Source organism: Aspergillus aculeatus, assembly GCF_001890905.1.
Source record: "Aspergillus aculeatus ATCC 16872 unplaced genomic scaffold ASPACscaffold_10, whole genome shotgun sequence".
Classification (NCBI taxonomy): Eukaryota; Fungi; Ascomycota; class Eurotiomycetes; order Eurotiales; family Aspergillaceae; genus Aspergillus; species Aspergillus aculeatus.
In genome coordinates this window covers 149,347-171,508 of record NW_017962985.1, presented here as the reverse complement: position 1 = coordinate 171,508, position 22,162 = coordinate 149,347, and the positions used below count along the sequence as shown (strand labels likewise).

At 54.2% G+C, this 22,162-nt stretch overlaps 7 protein-coding genes across 7 annotated transcripts; 3 read left to right on the top strand and 4 right to left on the bottom strand.

Moving 5' to 3' along the window:
* Positions 1-1,162: 1,162 nt before the first annotated feature.
* Positions 1,163-2,653, bottom strand: ASPACDRAFT_121194 (putative integral membrane protein Pth11-like). The gene is made up of 6 exons (XM_020196408.1): positions 2,512-2,653; positions 2,436-2,455; positions 2,352-2,388; positions 2,229-2,296; positions 1,799-2,169; positions 1,163-1,737 (listed from the first exon to the last, which is right to left on the bottom strand). The coding sequence occupies exons 1-6, from the start codon at positions 2,636-2,638 to the stop codon at positions 1,260-1,262; spliced, it is 1,101 nt and encodes a 366-aa protein (XP_020054981.1). The 5' UTR covers positions 2,639-2,653; the 3' UTR covers positions 1,163-1,259.
* A 2,677-nt stretch (positions 2,654-5,330) lies between these two features.
* Positions 5,331-7,173, top strand: ASPACDRAFT_52890 (cytochrome P450; the record flags this gene model as incomplete). Its single annotated transcript, XM_020202668.1, has 5 exons — positions 5,331-5,559; positions 5,637-5,824; positions 5,878-6,002; positions 6,098-6,974; positions 7,051-7,173. 5 exons carry the CDS (start codon positions 5,331-5,333, stop codon positions 7,171-7,173), a joined length of 1,542 nt encoding a protein of 513 aa, XP_020054980.1.
* Positions 7,174-8,282: 1,109 nt separating this feature from the next.
* ASPACDRAFT_1902394 (SDR family oxidoreductase) lies at positions 8,283-9,771 on the bottom strand (the record flags this gene model as incomplete). The annotated part of the gene is made up of 4 exons (XM_020198777.1): positions 8,283-8,914; positions 9,009-9,191; positions 9,250-9,377; positions 9,468-9,771. 4 exons carry the CDS (start codon positions 9,769-9,771, stop codon positions 8,336-8,338), a joined length of 1,194 nt encoding a protein of 397 aa, XP_020054979.1. The 3' UTR covers positions 8,283-8,335.
* A 2,016-nt stretch (positions 9,772-11,787) lies between these two features.
* On the bottom strand, positions 11,788-13,195 carry ASPACDRAFT_44270 (uncharacterized protein; the record flags this gene model as incomplete). Its single annotated transcript, XM_020201396.1, has 6 exons — positions 11,788-12,140; positions 12,203-12,264; positions 12,320-12,699; positions 12,762-12,832; positions 12,896-12,932; positions 12,998-13,195. 6 exons carry the CDS (start codon positions 13,193-13,195, stop codon positions 11,788-11,790), a joined length of 1,101 nt encoding a protein of 366 aa, XP_020054978.1.
* A 1,393-nt stretch (positions 13,196-14,588) lies between these two features.
* ASPACDRAFT_30966 (uncharacterized protein) lies at positions 14,589-16,593 on the top strand (the record flags this gene model as incomplete). The annotated part of the gene is made up of 7 exons (XM_020199774.1): positions 14,589-14,642; positions 14,702-15,224; positions 15,253-15,345; positions 15,405-15,519; positions 15,578-15,644; positions 15,953-16,094; positions 16,178-16,593. Coding segments are annotated over 7 exons (1,410 nt in total), but the record flags the coding sequence as incomplete, so codon positions are not given.
* Positions 16,594-17,902: 1,309 nt separating this feature from the next.
* ASPACDRAFT_30245 (uncharacterized protein) lies at positions 17,903-19,790 on the top strand (the record flags this gene model as incomplete). Its single annotated transcript, XM_020199712.1, has 5 exons — positions 17,903-18,040; positions 18,093-18,353; positions 18,450-19,001; positions 19,111-19,381; positions 19,492-19,790. 5 exons carry the CDS (start codon positions 17,903-17,905, stop codon positions 19,788-19,790), a joined length of 1,521 nt encoding a protein of 506 aa, XP_020054976.1.
* A 611-nt stretch (positions 19,791-20,401) lies between these two features.
* Positions 20,402-22,002, bottom strand: ASPACDRAFT_121186 (Zn(II)2Cys6 transcription factor domain-containing protein). Its single transcript, XM_020196407.1, has 2 exons — positions 21,253-22,002; positions 20,402-21,163 (listed from the first exon to the last, which is right to left on the bottom strand). Exons 1-2 carry the CDS (start codon positions 21,693-21,695, stop codon positions 20,695-20,697), a joined length of 912 nt encoding a protein of 303 aa, XP_020054975.1. The 5' UTR covers positions 21,696-22,002; the 3' UTR covers positions 20,402-20,694.
* Between the last annotated feature and the right edge of the window lie 160 nt (positions 22,003-22,162).

The window sequence follows — 22,162 nt, the reverse complement described above, 5'->3', positions numbered from 1 at the left end:
GAGGACTAGATGGGGTCTGTTGGTGTTGTGGCTATGACCGCTGCCTGCCTACGTAGGGCGGCAGTGCGATGACTCCAGAGGTGACCATTGGGTTAGCTGGCAGTCGATGCGGTTTATTCATCAACTCTCATTGTGAGTGCATATACATGTAAAGCATGTTGTATCTAGACGTATCTCATGTGACATTTGTTGAGCATAACAGACACCGTCGTAGCCTGTTGGTCTCCCACTCGAGATGACACTCGAGTATGGTGAGAATCAGCAGGGTCAAGTGTGAGCTTGATCAGATCAAAGAAGATAGTATTTCCACTGCCTGTTCACATGTAGAGACACGCATAGACTGTGAAGCGGTGAAACGGTCGAGGCAGTGCTGGAGGACAATTCGGGACTGCTGTGCAAAGGAGATAGAGGGAAAAGTCAGGGTATACCCTAAGCGTGTGTTGAAGGGGGAAAGAAGATAGCTTGTATGCCCCGTCGAAAATAGTGAGTCTGCTGTCTAGATCCATCAGGCAATTATGATCAATAACCGGGGGCAATCCGGGGATGACTGCCGACAAATGGGAGGGGGGACCATGCGCCACATCGTATGACAAGATCTGACAAGGTTGAAGGTGATTTCATTCTATTATCGCCGAGTAAAACCTTCGAAACAACCCATTTCCGGTCAGCCTTCTGACTGCAGGCAAACTGACAACAGTTAAGCTAAGTCGATCACAGCCAATTTAGCTCCATCCCCTCCGAACGACCTCCCTAGATCTTCCAAATAGCAGATGATTACCGTAGATGCACGTCATTCCTCCATCGATGATCCGGCAACTACGGAGTAGGATGTAGGGAGAGCGGCCCGCGCGCGCAGAGCACCGTAGTCAATGTGATGTATCACGAACCCTGTTATGCCCGACGTCCGAGCGCATCGTATGTTGTGGGGCCCGGGCGGAGGGATCTGGATCTGTCTTATCGGGCGAAACCCGACGAACGGATGTATCAGATTCTAACCCTCAAATCTGCATGGTGCTGCATGTAATTTGTATCGTTGTTGTGTTGTGGCGAGGAGAGACATGAGAAACGGGGGTATGAGGGTGCGCTAATCTTCGGTGATGTTGTGAGCCCAGAACAAGAGCGCCCTGGCTGATGAGTTACTGGGTTTATCTAACCGTATAGTGGTAAAGGAACGGAGTCTAGTTTATATGCATCTAGCTGGTAGAATATACATTATTCACAAAGGAAATAAGAGACGGCAGCTGTGACACAAACCCACATCACCGCGGTAGATCAAACGAAGGCGACGACCGCAGATAGACCGGACTGACCTCAACATTCGTCTCGATCTCCGTCTGGGCCATGATCTTGCCCGCCGGAATGACGATGCGGTCCTCGCTGCCGTTTCGCTCGATCTGGGTGCCGGCGATGGTCTCCGTCTCGCCGCAGTGGCTTTGCAGCACACTCATTCCGAACTCCGGCGGCCGTGGCTTAGAGAAGCCCGACCCGTACCGCTTGGCGGCGTTGTTGTTGCTGCTTGACCAGCCGCCATAGCCCTTGTTCGAAGAATATTCCCCGATCCAGCGCGGCAGGAAGCGCGAAGCAATCGCCTTGAAGGAGGGGATGGAGGCCGCGAGGATGCCGACGTTGATCTCGATGGCGGACCAGTACATCGCGCCGCTGATGGCGTAGGTGGAGTCGGCGGAGGAGAGCATGGTGGGGATGTAGGTGATGCGGATTATGGAGGAGACGCAGGCGCTGTAGATGATAGAGTTAGCGGATTGCGTGTTGCTAGTGATGGATCTTTGGGGTAACGTACAAGAGACCCAGGCAGAGAATGCATCCCAGGGCCAGTTTTTGTTTGTAGGGCATGTGAAGGTGGAGAATCACCCGGATGGGAAGGGTGTAGGTCAACAGGTCGGTGACGATATTGAGGGCCGCGTTGCAGAGGTAGAAGACGTTGATGGTCACGCAGTGACCGGGGAGAGTGCTATTCCAGGCCTTGGGGATCGGATTGCATTGGAAAGCTGCTGTCAAGACGAAAGCCGTCGCTTGACATCCCACCACGCACATCATCCCCAGCGATAGTCGGGTCAAGGTTTTATCGCCCAGTCGAGTGTAGAAATAGCAGACCGAGGTCTTGATGAAGCCGAGACAGGCGAGATAGAACATCGAACTGAGCCAAACAACCTGTGAAGCAATTGCATTATAAGTTAGGATGTCGAGGGCCTCGGGTGAAGAGAGCGTACAAAGGCGTATGTGATGAGACCGTTGGGGTTGACGTCGTCCATATGTTTGCCCATCCCATGTTTAACGGCTGGTAGTAATTAGTATCATCAAACCCCAAACCCGAAGTACAGTCCAGTACATACCAACGAGTGTCACAGCCGTGAAGGCCCATGAAAGAAGCTAAAGCTGTCAGCGACACTCACATCAATCATTGCCGGCCATCTTACACAAGCAACCACAATCAAGTCTGAGAAAGTATCAGTCAGCCAAAATTCTCCGATTCCATTTCAGATGGAGACTCACAGTCATCCAGCCCCATGCTCTTCAACACATAAAGCCGGGCAAATAACCGCAGAGAAAGAACGATAAATGTCAGCACGGCAAAGGCGATGGCCACGCCCGCCACGACGGGGCCCTGCGTCTTGGCCATGTCTGGAAAGCAATATCAGAGCAGCGAGCGAAAAGGAAAGAAAGAATCCTCCGATCCAAAATTGGCTTTGGCCGAGTGACGTGCCTTTCTTTATGTAGCTGGAAGCGACATTCGGGGCGCGCACCGACCTAACATTGACGATTAGGTTCGGTTTGTTGATCATGCAGGTTACGAGTCGCTTTGCTGGGATAACCCTAGCTCGCCCTTCTCTTTTTTCCCCTAATCCTCACATTGGGACGACTTGCACACCCTTGGCATACCGGTACAGCTCGAGTCGATTGATGACCAGTGGCGTTTCCCCGAACAGGGAATCAGGAGCGAAGAAAATCCCTTTCGAGGCTTTCCCCAAACTTTGGGTTGACGGTTCTGGAAAGGAGGTGGAAAGACTGCCGATTGGGAGGGTCCCTGAGTACGAGCGCATTCGCTCGATAAGGACTAGCAGGCTACAGCTTTGGTCCGCGTATGTGTCGACCAAAGATGAGCATTGCATCTGACACAGCGCCTGCATCCAGCGGATGGCTCGCAGAAGGGCTTCTTTGACATAATTTGGGCCAATGCGTGACAAGAATAGCAGTTCTGGCCGGATCGGCAGCGGCGCGGGTCATCGTTCCGGACGGGGGAGAAATGAAGCCCGCCGATCGCGATGCCACTGTGGACTCTGTGGCATTGACAGTTGACCGAGACCCCTTGCGGGCCAGGCGTTCTATTCGTTCTATTCTGCTGGAGGGTGCTATGCATCTTTAGAGATGTCACAATTGTTTCTTTCTGCACAGGCTCAATGCCATTATCCTTCGCAAGCGAACCATTCACCCTTCCATGCCAGGCGATCTACTCCGTAGTCTCCGTCACTCTTGAAAAAAAAGTCATAAGGCAGCAGAGTTTGGTAGGAACTATATTCCGACGCCGGCGATTGTCTTAAACGACCGGCGTCTGACTTGGAAGGGGACAATTCGACGCATTCTCTGCAACTGGCTTAGGGCATGGCAGCCACCAACAGCAGATTGGCGGGGGCACCGGCGGTGGCGCTCTGGCATCGCGATTATCCAGAGTCCTAGACCCACCCACGCAAGGAAGGCTCGGAATGGAGACTGCGAGTTAATGATGGTGGGAGAACTCAAGACTTAACCAAGCGGCCAGGATTCAGCCCTGATCGATTCTTGCTCGTAGTCGTCGACTCATGCCTGTCCTTTCGGGACAACATCGGCTCAGAAGGCTTCCCGGTTTGAGATCATCTTACATAGTCTATTAAGGGGGTGATGGGTGCTGACACGATTTCACGTGCGAGGCTGTAGAGAAGGAAGACACGAATTGTTTTCTCCAACAACTTTTCCTGGTAAGTTATGAAGCAGTTCGTGAAAAATCTAAAATGCCCCCGAAGACGGCAGAGCGGCAGAGGCTGGCTGGTGCGTGAATCGCCATCTGCCACCCCTCTTTCGGGTGGATTCGACCGACCCATTGGCAGTAACGTCCCCAGTTCTCCAATTTCTGTCAGGCTTTGAGTTTTGAAGCCTTAAGCTTGGAAATCTGGAAGGGTGAGAAGCCGTTTTCTGGGTGGGGATAGCAGTTTGGTAACAACTAACCCCCTAGAATATCATCCTGACAATCCGCCAATCGGACGCTCTTTCCTCCTTGCAAGGCAACCGACACAGACACCATTAGCGAGGCAAGCTGTCAAAAGTACGGAAGTCGCCAGTCTGGCACTCACTGGAGTCTCTCAATCAGTGGTCCAGTGCAAATGACGAGCGAAGGAATGCCGATCGGATGACGGCGCGCGCATTAGCGGCGTTTAGTGTCTTTTAGCGGGCTCTGGTGGCCGCGAAGCGACTTTTGCGCGGTGGGTCCCAATTTGAAGCGGTCGATGCGATAGGTCACATCCCACACGGAGGGGCATCATTTATAACCCTATTGTCTCGCTCGAATAATTAAAGGGGAAAAGACCGTCCTCCTCCGCGGGTCGGTTATGGAGCCGGTTATGACTTTCCAACCAGCTGTTTTCCACCCACCCCAACTCGACAGGGAAGATGCCTGTTCTGCGAGCCAACTTTGTTGCTTTTGACAGCTGTCAAATGGTTCTTGGACGATATCAACAAACATAAACCGTTAACCGTTAGATTTACATTACATATAAGGTGCTGAATAAGATGTGAAGTCGTTCTCTGCCCTGGATCATTGTGGTGTAGCAGGCCTGGATTGGGGCACGGGGCGCCGTTGAACCCTAAGCTTCGTATATGAGCTGCGGTGCGCATGGCAGCCTGTCAGCCTGTCAGGGCCCATTGACACCCACCATCTCAAGCTGTTCAACCCCTCCCACTCCCCGCGCCAACGGTGCTCCAGCCCGGATGGCCTGCCCATTTGATTCTAGGTCCTCCCCCGAAACAGGCTTGACAATCTCTGTGGCTCGACTGGGGGGACGCTTGGAGGCCTTTGCCGGTGGTCGGCACGAGGGCCAGACTGCACGTTGTCCACTGCGCCAGCTCGTGCCAATGAGATGCAAATTGTTTATGCAAGACGACAATGATTTGCCCTCTTACCCACACCGGATCATCTCTAGTTGAGGCCCCTTACTGGACGACCGATGCCCAGGAGGGACAAAGGATAGTGCTTGGTCGGTGTGAGGTCAGGCAACGGTCGCATTCTTAAGAGCCTACCTCTCCAGCACCTGCGACTCGCATGCCTCATTCAACCGACAGCCATGGGTCTGGAGAACGTTTTGTCGCAGCTTACCCTGGCCCGGGTGGCCGGGGGTCTGCTTGCCTATGTCGTGCTGCAGTTCGTCTACCAGATCATCTACTACCGCTTCTTCCATCCGCTCGCCAAGTTCCCCGGACCTTTCTGGGGCAGCGTCACTCGCCTTTGGATCGCATGGCACAACCTGCGTGAAACGGAGCTGCAGACCTGCTCTGAGTTGACGAAGAAATATGGTACCAATTCGAGCCCGTCGATCAAGTGAGATGTTACCCAAGGCAGCACATCTAACGCTGACATCCGTCCCCCTCAGGCCCCGTTGTCCGCATCACCCCGACACTGCTGCTGGTCAGCGACCCGACAAAGCTGCCGGACATCTACCACCGCCAGGCCGACAAGACCGGCCACTACATCACGGGCTCCTTCGGGGAGACCGAGTCGCTGTTCAACATGCGCTCGCACAAGACGCACTCCTCGTTCCGCAAGCACATTGCCGGCCCGGTACGCTTTCCTGCCGCTTTCCCGCGCGGAATCCCGACTGACGCCCGCTACAGTACAGCTTCAGCAACGTGAAGAAAATGGAGCCGTTGATCGACCTCCGCTTGCAAGAGTGGCTGGACAAGCTGGACGAGAAGTTCGCCAGCACGGGGACAGTCTTTGACTTTGCCTGGTGGGCCGTGTATGTTGCCCTCAACCCTGCCCTATACCGTTCCCTTTTCCAACCCAAGCACCACCCCAACCTCTCTAGCCCCCCCCCACTAACTTAATTAACAGCTATATGGCCTACGACATCATCAGCGAAGTCGGCTTCGGCGCCCCCTTCGGTTTCGTATCCCAAGCCCACGACGTCGGCGGCCTAATCCAAGGCTTCCACGACGGGCTACCGGCCTTCGGTCTCCTTGCGCGCCTGCACCCCTTCACTAGCTGGGTGAAAACGACCTTCCTGAAAAAGTACCTCGTGGCGACCCCCTCCGACCCGTCGGGGGTGGGCGTGCTCATGCGCTTCCGCGACACACTCATCGACCAGCGCCTACGCGACGTGGCGGAGAAAAAGGACATCGGACGGGTCGATCTCCTCCAGACCTTCCTTGAGGCGCGCACGGAGGACAACCAACCGCTGGACATGGAGTACATCAAAGCGGAAGTGCTGCTCGTGCTGCTGGCGGGGGCCGACACGACGGGCACCGTCTTCCAGGCGCTGGTGCACAACCTCCTCACCCACAAGGCCGTGTACACGCGCATGATGGCCGAGATCGACGCCGCGGTCGCCCGGGGCGTTTTTGCGGACGGCCAAACCCCGCAATACGCCGATATCCTCGACCACCTCCCCTACTACGTGGCCTGTGTCCGCGAGACGATCCGGTTGAATCCCCCCGCGCCGAATATCTTCCCGCGCTATGTGGCGGAGCCCGGGATCGAGCTGTACGGGAAGTTTGTGCCGGCTGGGACGGAGATCTCGGGGAATCCGTGGATAATGCACCGCGACCAGAAGGTGTTTGGGGAGGATGCGGAGGAGTTCAAGCCGGAGCGGTGGTTGGATGCGGAGAAGGCGAAGGTGTTGAATAAGTATATCTTCACCTTCGGGTATGGGGCCCGTGTGTGTTTGGGACGGGATATCGCTATGATGGAGTTGTTTAAGGGGCCTTTACAGGTATGTTTCTTTCTTTTCTTGGCTTGAGATGGTGAGAGGTGGGGTGGTTTGACTGACTGTTGGTTGTTGGGTCTAGTTCTTCCGGTATTATACCCCCCATGTCGTGAAGGACAAGCCGTCGGCCAAGTTTGTGATTCAGGGAGGGGTGGGCCATTGGGAGGATATGTGGTTGACAATTGAGCGGCGGGAGAAGGCGTGAAGTGCTTTGGGGGGATGGCGCACTGTATTAGATCTGTAGAATGAGGACTTTTGGGACAATATGATGAGGTGTATGAACTACAGCCTGCACTAGCACTTTTCATTGCTTCATTTTGAAAGAGTAAAACCTGAAAACTTCGAGACTCGCCGATCGGGTGACCACCTGCAAGTATTGTGAGCATTTGTATCATTTATTCATATCACTTTCACTAGTCTGACTGTCTCAAGCATCAGCGCTTGAGTAGGACTTAGGACATGAGAACCAGGCTGTTCATAGAATGTGAGACCTGTGGCCTCCTGCTGGGTAACAAACATATATTAGGTTCCTGGTGAAGTGAACAGTCAACCGACAGCCAACTTCTGAGGTGTCTCCTCGAGTAGTACGTGTCAAATCTACTGGTCTCAGTATCAACTGTTAGATTCATACCTCCAAACTCGCAAGTGATGTTTCCGATCTGTCAGGACTACTATCACAGATCCAGTCACGTGACGTGGCCAGCGCGAGCAATGCACTTCAAGTCCCATAAATCTGCCCCATGATTACATTCAGTATCGAAAATCTCCGCTGTTTGACTCTTAGGAAGCGCTTTTTATGGTCTATGGTCTGGAAGTTAAGAGCTTCAGATGCTGTTGTTTGCGCTTGGACTATGCAAGATATATTTAGCCGCGGAAGGCGGGCATTAAAAACATACAGGAGCAGCATAAGAAGTGACAGGACATCATGCAGTAGCATCACACTGATACAAGGCATTAATTGGATCCCGTACTCGACATAAAATGAACTGGTGTTAGCATATTTCCAAGAGTTACATAAAGTACACAAGATACTACCGAACAGTTTCAGGCATTATGCGGCCGAAATTCACTCACAGGAAGTGATCAAGGAATATGTCGACTGGATATTATGAAATTGTGTTTGCGGGGTCTAAATAAAACCAGCATACTCTACCAGGTGTGGATTCACACCCGAACCTGAAGATTTTACGCTACCACTATCTCGGAACGTGACGGGAAGATTCAAAATCCATAAATCTGACCATTATCATATAGACATAACCTCCATAACCATTTCTCAAAAAGCAAACCTCCTCAATCAACACAATCCTCATTCCCGGCGCGAATCACACCCCTCCACCCCTTCACATACAACCCAGAGAAGCAACTCAAAACAACAATCCCATCCCCCCAACCCTCTCAAACGCACGATGCCACGACTCCTCCACCTTCAATTCCTCCACAAACCCAATCCCCCTCGCCCGCGTCAGATCAAACTCGCGATCGAAATCCATCAACCGCAAACTCCCCATCCGCGCCCCAGTATTATGCATACTCCGATCGATGACCCCCTCATTCAGCCCCTTCTCGCGACACAGCGCCTGCACCGTGCCCCAATGCTTCTCCATGAACTGCGTCGGGTGCAGCGCCGCGGGGTCGGGCCCCACGCCTTCCAACCCAAAGTACCGCGCCAGCGCCGGCCAGCGCTCCGACCAGGCGACGGGCCGCGCGCTGTCGGCAATGTTGAACGCCTTGCCGTGGACGTTGTCGCGGGGCTGTAGGGAGGCGTGCAGGCAGAAGCGCGCGATGATGTCCTGGTTGGAGTCGGTGGAGGTCAGGGACCAGGTGGTATCGTTGCCGGGGAAGGGGATCTTGGCGGCGGCGCCGTGGATGTGTCGGTATAGGCTCAGGTAGATGCCCATTGTTTGGGCCATGCAGTTTGCGTTCCCGAAGGGGGCGACTCCTACCTATTATTTCCGGGGGTGTTAGTTTGGGGGATGCGGGGAGGAGGGGGACTTGCTGGGATGAGAAGGGGCACAGGGGCTGACAAGAGACACATACAATCACATCCGGGCGCACTTCACACCACGACCATTGTTTTCCCACGCTGAGTTCCTGCAGGAGGTCGACTTCGTGGTAGTAGAACAGGTCCTTGGCGTATTCGGCCGGCACGCGGGGCAGGTCCTCGCTCAGCGGGGTTTGTCCGCGGAAGGGAAATTTGTCTAGGAGGTAGACGCCGTATGCCTGCTCGGATTAGGCACGATGATGTTGAATGAGGGCCGAGAGCCGTGGTGTACCGTACCTTTGTACCGGTGATCAGCGTCACGAACGACAGCTTAGGAGAGAGCGTCTCCAACGTCTGCACGGCCGCGCGCAGCATCTCCTTGTTCAGGCGGCATTCTTCGGCGGCGTTGTCGCTGGCGCGGTAGGCTGGCGATAGACAGAGTCTATGTCAGTGGATGATGCGATATTCCGATCAACAGTTGGGAGCACAGCCGGGGTAGCTGAAGATATACACACCCGCATAATACACATGGCTGATCGTCTCAACCGCAGGGATCTTCTCGCGCAACGTGGCGGCCAGTGCCTGATCGTTGCCGGCTAGCAGGTCCACGCCCGAGACAATCTGCAATCGATCATCGGAGGGCCATTGGGCCTCTGCCGGACTGAACGCACGGTTCGCAACGGCGGTCACCCTGCTGAACGTCCCGGGCGCTGGGTAGTCGGAGAGTAGCTGGTTGACCAGCGCCCAGCCGTTGATGCCAGAGCACCCGAAGACGACCGCGTGGTGGCCCTGATTGGTGTCTTGGTGCTGTTCCTGCATGATGATGGGCTACGTGTGTTTAGTGTGGTTGAGTGAGAGGAAACTTTTAGGGAGAGGAAGTCTAGTCTCTGCGGCGGGAACTGCTGTGGTCCTTACATTATGGAGTCGGCTCATGCATGCCACGCATGGCATTCAGGGGTCTGCCGCGCTGGTTATTCCGTCACTATGCAAGGAGCGATGGGCATAAGTCTGCAGGATATTCGAGAATCTCGCCGGCTAATTCCGATCCATTCTCCTTCCGCTGCTCGTCCGAGTCAGATAACGAATGCTAGATGGATGCAAATTGCCGTGCTTAATTGAGACTATCGACTGTCGACGCAGTAGTTTAGCCCGCGAACGAAGAAGTCTACCACCTTACGGAGTTGTGACCACACAAAACCACCACCGCTCGGCCATCCGCCACCGTCCACTCGCGTCAGGCAATTTGCAGTGGAGCCCAGCGGACGGGCGGCCATTACCGCGGATGAGTCCAGAAATCCCCCGAAAAGAACGGACCTGGCTGCGTTGGGTGGATAACGCGATCGGTCGAAAGTTCGGGTCCGATGTGGTAGTGCCGCTGTGGGCATACTCAAAAATTTTCTGATCTTTTTCGTCTTTCGTCTAACCCGCCGAAGGGTGGTCGTTGAAGTTGCGTTGCTGACTTTAGGCGTCTAGGGTTCCGGGTGTCATCCCTCTTTTAGTGGCGCAAGATAAGATTTCTCGGCTGGGCTTGGGGACTCGGTTTGAGATTCTTCACACAATTCCGACAGTTAGGATAGTCAGTATAAATAAATGAGTCTTCTTCCTAGTCTATGGGCAATAAGCATCTTATTGCCTTTCTAGACAGGGGTGTATAGGCTATAGTGATAGCGCGGCGTATCTGAGGATAATACCCTGGCCGGTCGGGCTAGAGAAAACACCGAACGACAGCCGACCGATTGCAATGGTGTGTGTCGCCAGTCACGAATGTAGCCCTGGCCAAGCCAGAACAATAACGTGCTAGGTGTCTGAAACATACAGCAGAGAAATTACAGTATGGACTGCAGCAGAACCAATCATCTTGGTGTGTGTCGGTAAATCACCAACGCGGAGGGTATCCGAGGTAAGAAGTGCTTCATCCGCAAAACAAAAGGGCTGAAGGGACAGACTCCCAACTTGCATCAAACCATCGATGGTACATTCCTGCAATTATGGAGCGGGTGAAAAAGAATCTGATGGGTTGGTGGGATGGAGTGAGTGGAGCCGCCGCCCTTGGACTAATTTCCACCCGGCGGGCCGTCGACCCTATCCATGGCCACACATTTTATAGTCGCCGACATTATTTCTTCCGCCTGGGACTAGCGCTGCGCTGCAGTCTTAGTGTCGCATGTTTTTTTTTTTTCTCCCTGATGAAGCAGACGACAAAAAAACCCAAGAATGCAAGAATATGCAGTACGCTTGGAATGCCCAATCATGCCGGACATCCTCATGCGAGGTTATCAACACGCAGAGAGACCGGACAGTGTGCTGGTCACCCCCAGCCGTCCAACGTCAAGCCCTCAAGGCTAACCATCGATGGCTTGCGCGTCCAAGTAAGACACCCGGCCACATCAGGGGCTTGGTCGGCAGGACCAAATATATTAGCTCATGTTTTCATCCTTCCCACCTATTAGAGACTGCATATGAACAAGAGACGGGCCATCCCTTCTTGTCCCAAATACAGCCGTCTCTTGGCATAAGCTTAGATTAGCTTACCCATCCACCCACTCTACTCAACCCTACGATGCATCAAACCCACCAACTAAGGAAGCTAATTAGACTGGATCATGGAGACAGTCAGAACGGGTAAAGAGCCCGGACGGCCTTCAACCCCCTTCCGATGCTACTCGTATGTTTCCGATCCAGAACCGAGTTGGGTAAAGGATCTGCCGCTCTTCCGGGGCATAGCAGCAAGATAGGCGTGGCATTATGGTCATAAGAGCAAAGATCTCATAGAGACACGGTGGGAACAAAGGAAAATTATGTTTGAGTGTATGTGGGTAAGCAGGGGAGTGAGCCTCAATCACTCTGGTTTACGCTGACATGCGTCGTGATCTGGATGCCCGCGTGCACCGGGAAGATGCGCTCTTCCGACCCATTCAAGCTGGCCTCGATGTCCGCCCGACTCTGGCCCGTCACTGTATCCAGCTTGATGCTCTGATGCGCCAGCGACCGTCCATGCGTGGTGCGACGGCCCGAGGTGCCGTACATGCGCGATCGACCCGTCGAGTCGCCCTTGCTGGAGAGACCGAGCAGACGCTGCAGGGCGGGGAATCGGAAGGAGATGAGACTCTTGAAACTAGGAATGCACGCGATGAAGATGGCCACCGCCACCTCCACACTGGACCAGTTGAGTGGGTTCACCAGCGTCCCTACCCTCGCACATTAGATGCATGTCAATCAAAAGTGGATGACCCAGGGGGGGCACACTTACACGTGTGGTCCAGCGAGAAGTTACTGATATAAGTCGCCCGGATGATACTCGTCACGGAGACCCTGCAGCTTTGATTAGCAGGCTTTGAGAGCGTGGCGGGGAACAGGAGCTTCGTACAGAACTCCCAGCCCAAACATGAACACCAACCCCGCGCGTTTACCGCGGGTCATATTCAGCCGCACCAGTTTGGGAATCGGGAGGGCGAAAATAGCCAGGTCGGTCGCCAGACGGATTCCAAATGAGATGTAGTAGAATGCCGTCAGAGAGAGACATTTCCCCTTGACCACGCCCTGCGAATCCCAGGCTTTATGGATGGGCGTGCATTGGAACACCACCACCAGACACTCCTCGGTTGTTTCGGCCACGAGCAGGGCTGCCAGGCACCAGCAGATAATGCGGAAGGTTTTGCCTGGAAAGATCTGGAGGTACAGGATACAGAAGGAGCATTTGACGGTGCCCAGGGCGATTAGGTAGGCGATCATGGTGGCGAAGTCCAGCTAGAATTCGATGATCACATTAGTGCATGCTCTACATGTATCAGGGATCAGTATCTGCAGACCTTGAGGAACATATCCAGGGTTTCAGTGTCGTGGATTGTCCCGATGTGTTTTCCAAAGCCATAGTTGGTCACTACATTCCAAGTATCAGTACCCTCTTCTGGATGATGTGGAGGCAGAATAGAGAATAACGCACTCAATATACACAGGATGCATAGTGCGAGTGTAAACACCTAGATAACAAACCACTGGATTAGTCTCGAGCACCGATCCCTCGTATCATAGCCGGGAGACCTACCCAGCTCACTATACACAGATAGTCATCTGCCCCAAGTCCGGAAAGATATTGGGTCCGCACGAATACACGCACCAGCACCCCAATTGTCGCAATCACGATGAGCACCGTGTTGCAGACGATGATCGACGGAACTGCTGAGGCATTGAGGTTGACCGATGAATCGGACGAAGATTGCTCTCTGAAGATCAAATCGTCCATGACAACCGGTCGTGCTGGGCAAGAGACGAGCAGAAGCAGACGCGAAAAGATCGAAACTAAGGGCCTACATGAAGCATGTAGTAGTAACAAGGCAGTGAAGACGTCCTTCTTGGCCTTTCTATCTTAGTTATTATGCCCAGGGGTGGACGGAATTACAAGGAGGGTCTTTTGCCACTACCCTTATTCTCCGGGACTATACCGCAATCTCGGCGAAGGCAGTCCTTCCTTCGGCCCAGTCACGATGACAAAAGAACTCATTCAATGGTGTGGGAAAACCTCGAGTCGGTACTTGCCTACTAGTCAGTTCCTCGCCTCCGTCGGTTCTGCAAACGAGCCAGCCACACGTGGAATCTCTGTAAATTGCCGTTCCGAGCTGCAGAACAAGTGATAATTTTTCATTATTCCTTTTGTGTTTGCCTTGCTGAATTTCTTATTTGCTCATTTCCCCTCCATGGCATGCAACAAATCCAAAACAGAGCACTCTAGATCGATCGTGGGGCGACTGGATTGGCTGATGTTGGGTTAAGTCATTCGCCGACTCCGGCTCCACCTGAACTACTGCGGGCCCTTCCCAATATCGCGCAAGGACCGTCGCCGACTTGTTGTCAAGATGAACGAACCCTAAGCGGCCGTCTTCTTCCCCTCTCTTTTCATGACTATTGCCCCCTCTCTTATCCTGATTCCCCACCCACACACCACCCAGGTACGTATCTTCTACTCACAGGCCAGACTAGGCATTGCATGTTGAGTCTTGGTATGCCGTACATGGCTCATTGGCCGTGCCTACCAGTTTCGCGTGCCAGTAGTCTCTCATAGCTCCAGTCGTAGTGGTAATCTAGACTACGGAAATGAGATGGTTTGACACTTCAGTCCGGTTTGATGACTTTCTAGCGCCTTTTCGCCTCGTGGCTGTCGCCTCCGCCCTGCATATGGCCATGCTGGGTCTACTTTAACTATCTGCATTTCCTGCAGCTCAGGAACCTCTCTTCCGTTTTTACCCACTTCACACCTCCGTGCCTGCGACTTCTTCTCTGTTGAAGGATCCCAGCCTTTGATCTTGAGGTGCACCATGGCGGACGAGAAGACTCCCCAGCCCGTCGAGGGCTCCATCCAGTCCAAGAGTGTCGACCTGGACCAGCTGCCGACGGGATACTACCGCAGCCCCAACTTCATCGGCTCGGTGGTTGCCGTTTGTTTGATGGCCATCAGTCTGTACCTGGGATATGTCTTGCCAGTGCGTTTCTCTGCGTACTTGATTCAATTCTGGCTTGCTGACTCGCAGATAGGTCAACAGCTTGACTGCGATCAACCAAGATCTCGGTAATTCTCCATCGCCCCCCTGAACGGGGCCGATCTGAGTGGCATCCGCTGATCGTCCCTCCTTGCGCGCACAGGGCCGGACCCCAACTATAGCATGATCTCAACGGTCTTTACGTTAATCTCCGGAGTTCGTCAATCCTTTTTCTGCCTGGGTGCCATCCTTCATACTGATGGTCGTGTGTTTAGGTCGGATTGCTGCTGGTCGGCCGTCTGGGCGATATCTTCGGTCGTCGGTACATCCTTATCGGCGGCCAGCTGCTGGGACTCGTTGGGGCGATTGTCTGCGCGACCGCAAAGAATGTCCCGACCGTGATCGGCGGAAGTGTGCTGTGCGGTCTGGCTGCTGCAGTGCAGTTGACCTTCACCTTTGTGATTGCTGAGCTGGTGCCTAACCGCGCTCGTCCTGCGGTCAACGCTAGCATCTTCATCACCACCCTCCCCTTTTCCGCCTTCGGATCCATCATTGCCAGCGACTTCGTCGCTCACACCGCCGCCTCGTGGCGCTGGACGTATTACCTGAACATGATCACCTGTGGCCTGTCGATCATCCTGCTGGTGCTCTTCTACTTCCCCCCTGGTTGGGATCAGAAGCGCGGCGGGCAGAGCCGCCTCGACGGTCTGAAGAAGTTCGACTGGATCGGGTTCGTGCTCTACGCCGCTGGTGTTGTTCTGGTGCTGTTGGGACTCTGTATGTGCTGTCTGGTTCATTGTCTTTGACACAGCTGACGAGTAGATAGCCTGGGGTGGTACCTCGTATGCGTGGTCCTCTGCCCACGTCGTTGCCGTGCTGGTCGTCGGCTTCGTGTCGATCATCGTCTTTGTTCTCTACGGTATGTCCTTTGCATGTGCAGCCACCCAAGCACGCACGCAGGTACTGACACGACCGCAGAAATCTACGCACCCCTGGAGCAGCCCCTGCTCCCCATGTCGCTGCTGCGCAACCCCGGCTACGCGGCGACTGTGTGTTCTGCCCTGGTCGGCAACATGGTCTACTTCTCCATGAGGTAAGCGCGCGAGCATCCGTCAATGCCGTCGTGCCTTCAGCCCTAACCGAAACGACAGTCTCCTGTGGCCCGAGGCCGTCCTCTACCTCTTCACCACCAACACCATCAAAGCTGGCTGGCTTTCCGTAAGTTCGGTGTTCTTGTATATTAGCTAGTGCGATCGCTAACGAGCGCTGCAGATCACCACTGGAGTCGGCGTCATCGTCGGTGAAATCGCCGCCGGGATTCTCATGAAGCCCCTCGGCTTCACCAAGTACCAGCTCATCGCGTCCACCGTGATCATCACTGCGTTCTCCGGTGCCCTGGCGGCGATCAACCAGCACCACCAGGCATATGGCATTGCTGTACGTACCTCCTTTGTCTCCACACCTTTCCCCTCATCTCAGATACCCACCTCTACCACACAGTGCAGCCCCACTAACGCAACCATCAGTTCACCGCAATCGGCGGCTTCGCAGTCGGCTACCTCGAACTAATCACCCTGATCATGTGCCCCCTGTACTGCAAACCGGAGGACATCGGTCTAGCCAGCGGCTTCCTCGGCTCCGCCAAGCAGATCTTCGGCACTATCGCCAGTGAGTGTTCCCTTGCCCATGCCCTCCTTCCCGGTACCCCACCACAACCCCCCAAGTCTAAATCTATAACTAACGCACCAAAGCGGCCATCTACGTCGCCATCCTCCAAAACCGGATCACCGCCAACCTACCCACGACCGTCACGCACGCCGCCACCAAGGCCGGCCTCCCCTCGTCCTCCCTCACCGACCTCCTCGAGGCGGTCGCCGCCGGCACCAGCGCCGCCCTGGAGGCCGTGCCCGGCATGACGACCAAGATCCTCGCCGCGGTCGCGGACGCGGAGAAGACGGCGTACGCGATGTCGTTCCGCACGGTCTTCTGCGTGAGCATTGCGTTCGGTGGTTTGTCGATCATCGCGTCGCTGTTCTCCCGGGAGGTGGATACAAGGTTGGATGGGGGGGTTGCGGCTAAGTTGCAGGGGAAGGGCGAGGGTCAGTCGCCATCGCCGTCGCATCAGGCTTGGGAAGCGAAGGGGGTGGCGGATGAGGAGGCGCGTTAAAATTATTTTTCTGTTTTAGTGTAATGATAATTGATGTTGAGGTGGAGGTGGTGAAGAGTGGGGGTTTATTGGTGCGATGTCAATGACGCTTTTTTTGGTTTGATGCGATTGATCTATGTTGAAGATTTAAGATTTAATGGGTTCATGAAGTAATTTATGGATGGTGATGAGTGAGATTTGTTTTGTAAGTGCTTGGGATTGTGATTGATTGGTGTCTGCTTGAAGAGATGTGCTCGCTAAACCGAGAATGATGTCTTCGTTGACTCGCGCCAGTTTCGGATGTCAACTGGCACGGGTGACGTGCCGTAGGTGCTGCCATTTTAGATTTTCTTCTCTGTTAAGCAGCAGCGCAATAACTAACTCATGTTAAACTGGCAACCGGCCACCAGCAATAGTGGGCGAATCACGTGCCCCTAAGCTTAAAGCTTGACCCCTCAAGCCTTGGGGCCTCAGGCGCAAATCGTCAACCCCACCAAAAGTCGGTGTGAAGTTAAGCAATCAAGGTCTAACTTACCCAGTAAGTGAAGACTCAGCAGACCTCTACCTGGGATTCACCGAGCTTGGCAGGGTGCACACAACCCCTGGTACCTGACACGACCTACGCCCCTTGCGTACCTGTGGTACCTGCAGCGGCCGTCGCAATCTCATCACGTTGGAATCAGAACCCTCTCTTCTGCTCCCACAGATGTTCATTAAGCGAAACTCATCACTCGTCACCTGAGTCACTGGCCAGCTGAGAAATGGCTTCATGGTGATGAGATGCGGGGGATTTCGCCAAGATGCTTATCTCTTGGCAGCGGCAAATGCTGATCGGTTCGGCTTTCAAAATGCGGGGAAGTCGCCGACAACCTCGTGTTTGTTGGAGGGGCAGCGGGGGGATGCTGGTGTATCCATGGTTGAAGCAAGGAACAAGAAAAGAAAAAGTAGAAGCAGCAGAAGAAGAAGCATTTGTGGATTGCATTCCAATCACTGCCGTATCTGTCTCCGTATGACGAGGCTGAAAAATGAGCTGCAGAAGTTTATTGGGCGGCAATGAATGAAAGCAGCAATGATTCTCCCCAACCCATGAAAAAGCAGAAGACGCAAGGGACCAGTAGATCATTGGCAAGGATTACTCAGCCCCCGCACGGTATTACCCCGAGATGATCGCTTCCCAACCGTACGGGGTAGCTTGACTCCGCGCAAGATTACGTCCAGCTGTCCTTCTTTTTGCCTCTTTCCCTGCTCTCTCTCTTTCGCAACCTTGTCGCACGCAAACCACCTCACTCCCTCTACAACCCCCCGTCTCAATTCAATGGACTCCAAAGAAATGGGCGCCCAACGTCCAGCTCCCGACGAGAAAGACCCCGGGTTTCACGACCCGGAGATCTCCAAACCCACCGCTGAACACCTGCACGAGATTGACGATCCGGACGCTGGTCTGAGCGAGGCAGAGAAAGCCAATATCGTATGTATCGTGCTTGCAGTTGAGAACGTGCAATTGACCTCCACACCTTCAGGACCGCCGTCTACTCCGCAAGCTCGACCTGCGCCTCATCCCGTGGCTCTCGTTACTCTACCTGGCCTCGTTCCTGGACCGCACCAACATCGGCAACGCCAAGCTGGACGGACTGCAGCAGGCACTGAACATGAGCAATGCGCAGTACAACGCCTCGCTGACCGTGTTCTTCGTCTCTTACTCCGTCTTCGAGCCCCTGACTAATGTCCTCCTGAAACGGACGCGACCGAGCTTGTTCATTCCGACGATCATTGTGCTTTGGGTACGTCTCCCGTGGCAGTTGATGACATCAACGACCCTTTCGAGGTAGGGATGCGAATGCAACCAACCAGTAACTAATGTATGCTCTGACCGACAGGGCATCTGCATGACAACCATGGGCCTGGTGCACAACTACGGCGGGCTCATCACGGCGCGATGGTTCCTGGGCCTCGCGGAGGCGGGCCTCTTCCCGGGCATCAGCTACTACCTGTCGTGCTGGTACAAACGCTCCGAGTTCGGCATCCGCATGGCGATCTTCTTCTCCGCCGCGGCGCTGGCCGGCTCCTTCGGCGGGCTGCTGGCGGCCGCGATCGCCAAGATGGACGGTGTGGGCGGCAAGCAAGGGTGGGCGTGGATCTTTATCCTGGAGGGGCTGGCGACCGTCGTAATCGGGGTGCTCTCGTACTGGCTCGTCTACGACTTCCCGGACCGCGCGGCGTTCCTGAGCGCGGACGAGCGCAAGCGGGTGCTGCGGCGGTTGGCCGCGGATAAGCAGGCGAGTGGGTTGGGCGAGCACGAGTTCAAGACGGCGTACATCTGGGCCAGTCTGAAGGATTCGAAGACGTGGTTGGGGTGTGTGATCTATATGGGCGCCGATGGGGCGTTGTACGCGTTTTCGCTGTTCATACCGACTATCATTAATCAACTGGTGAGTGTATCCTCCTGCAGCGGGTTATGGTGGTGCTAACGCTGGAATGTAGGGTATTTCATCCTTCTTCACCTACTCACTAGCTTTAGCTGTTGGGAACTGACAAAAGAAAGGCTACTCCTCCACCCGCGCCCAGCTCCTCAGCGTCCCTCCGTACGCCTGCGCCGCTATCCTGACCGTGAGCATCGGCTACCTTGCCGACCGCACCCGCCAACGCGGCCTGTGCAACATCGGCGTGTCGCTGATCGGCATCACCGGATTCTGTATGCTGCTGGGCTCGAAAACCCCCGGGGTGCAGTACGCCGGTGTCTTCCTCGGCGCCATGGGCATTTACCCCTGCATCGCTAACACGATCTCCTGGGTCAGCAATAATGTTGAAGGTGAGTCCCGTCATCCGCACGAGCACGACATTATATCCAGCAGCCCCCTCCTCCCCGCTTCACCCTCTGCCATACCGTGTCGGCTAATTGGAACGTTAAATAAACACTAGGAGTCTACAAACGCGGTATCACGCTCGGGCTGATGATCGGCTGGGGCAATCTGAACGGCATCGTCTCGTCGAATATCTACCGCAGCGAGGACGCCCCGCGGTTCTATCCAGGACACGGCGTCGTGCTGGGGTATCTGGTGGTGTTCCTGTTTGGCGGGTCGATGACGCAGTATGTTCTGTTAAGGAAGGAGAATCGACGGCGGCTGCGCGGGGAGCGGGATCATCGGTTGGAGGGGTTGGGGACTGAGGAGGTGGAGGTGTTGGGGGATAAGAGGCCGGATTTTATTTACACTTTGTAGGGTATGCTGAACGGATGCTGTTAGGGAAAGGGCGGCGCGGGGTGAGATACTCTAGATGTGGTCTCAATATATGATATTAAGCATATAGGAAATGCTTAAAGCAATTCCAGTCAAATGCCCGAATGTGGAGTATGTGTTATGAAGAGTGTGGAACGTTGCTGAATTCAAGCTATACGAAACCATCTAACCACGTTGACGGGCAGTGAGCCGAGGGTTGAAACCATGTCGCTGGCGGTGTGGTGATCATGGACCTCATCGGCAGTGATTCCGCACTCCTCAGCAGAAGGAGTGCAAGAATACGGACGTAGCGGGAAAGGAAGCTATTCAGCTTGCCAATCTCTAATGGCACGATATAGTGTACAGAGAATAGTGGTCGCCAGGATGTTGCAAAATGAACCGATTGTGCGCTAATTGACGACTGTACTGTACTGTCTTCGATTGAGAGACATGCTCGACGACAGGTATAACTCTGTGGCAATACAGCTATCTCATCGTGCCTGTTACCACAGCCCCAGACCTACTCCACGGCTGTCGCTTAGGATAGCCCGGATCATCGAGCCGTGCTCTTGGCAATGCGCTTATCTACTGTCCAGCAAAAGCTACGGCTGACGAGCGTGGGGCACCATCTGCTAGGGGATCTGAAATCAGGATTTCTGCAGCAAGTGGAGATCGGAGGGTGGGCTAATAAGCTTCTTTTAGGTTGTCTCCGGTGGTATGCGAAATAGATGTTATCGGAGAGACTATCCTATCCGGCTGGCTCTCTGCTATCCTGTACTGTACTTGTTCGGGCCTGATTGGTGTGTTCCTTATCGGAAGGGTATCTCTATCTGGAATACAAAAAGAAACAAAAAGAAAGAACAAAAAAAGACAAGGAAAAAGAAAGACAAATCGCCGCTGAGTAGGTCTAAAATCTACCATTCCAGGATCTTCCTCCCTGGCTGCGCCACGAAAGCCTGCCGTGCGACGAAAGAGCAATTGCGTGAGGGTCTTGCGCTGGCAATCGGAGCGAGTAGAATGCCGTCCTGTTTTGTGGACAGGCTGAGCTCCCTGGGTGTTGGCATGGATTTTCGCCTATGTTTTCTCCAGAGCTGTCGGAAGATTCGCCGATCCAGTCGTCGAGTAATTGTTTGTCGAGAGGTGCAAAGGTCAAGTCAACTTGACGTCCCATCACCCCTACTTTTCGTACTTCAACCATAGTTCCAATATTAGTCCACGCCAGCAAGTAAAGGAGAAATAAAAAGAACAAGTAACCAGTAGTTACCTTGAACAGCAGGGCGGAGATATCCTCCGCATCTTCTTTATTGACCCGTGAAAGCAGCAACTCCAGCATTAATCGATACTCATTCGCCTCCGTGACCAGTTGATCCATCTCCCTGTCAATGCCAACCCCGAATGTTAACCGCGATGTCCATGTTCTAGATATATCCGAATCATAATCAAAGAGGGACGGGATCATCACTACCTCTGAATCCGCTCGCGCTTATGGGCCGGGTACCAGCATTGCTTGCCCAACATGGCACACCGCTGGCATTGGTTCTTCTCGCCGGTGCACTTGAATTTCCCCTGTCGACACGAGTTGCACGCCAGCGCGGCTCGGCTTTTCGGGGCGTATCCGCGTCCCGCCTGTCGCGGGATGGGTTTCTTGTTGCGGATTATGGTATGTGAGGTTGAGTTCGGGGTGGTGGTGGTGGTGGTTGTGGTTGAGGTTGTGGTGGTGATGGTCGATCGGGGGAAGGGAAGGGCAAGGGGGAGCGGGGAGGGTTCTTCGGACGGTTGGCTTTGTCGTTCAGGCGATGGCTGGGGTTCTGGTTGTTGTCTTGGTAGTTGTCTGATGTCGTCCGTGCCCCCCATTCCCACCCATTTGGGCGCTTCGTCAATGTAATTCAGGACTCGAGAGATTTCCATCACGGCCGATCGGGAGGGGGAGATCGATCGTGTAGTAGACGTAGATGTGTAGGCGAAGGGTGGGAAATTATGGGGTAAACCGGTTGGAAGTAAGAGTCAGGTAGATAAGAAAAGCCCACCAACAGCAGAAGGTGGGCACTAAGGTCTACTTTTTGTAGAATAGGCTGAGTGCAAACGGGAACTCATCAAGTGATTATTTCCGTACTTTGCTCAGCGGCAGCAGTAGCAGCAGTAGCAGCAGCAGTGGTAGCAGCAGCCAAGCCCTTCATTCCTTTACCTTCTGGGCTGAGAGGGAAGTGAAAGATGGTGACGTAGTGGGTTAGGGCTCCCTTGCAGCCAACCACCAAACAGGTTTAAATAGACAGGCGACTGGAGGTCACTCGAGTCCACTGCATTCCACCGTCTCCACCTCACTTTCCCTCCCCTAGACTAGTTGTTGGCTGCTCAAGGCAAGGCAAGTAACTTTG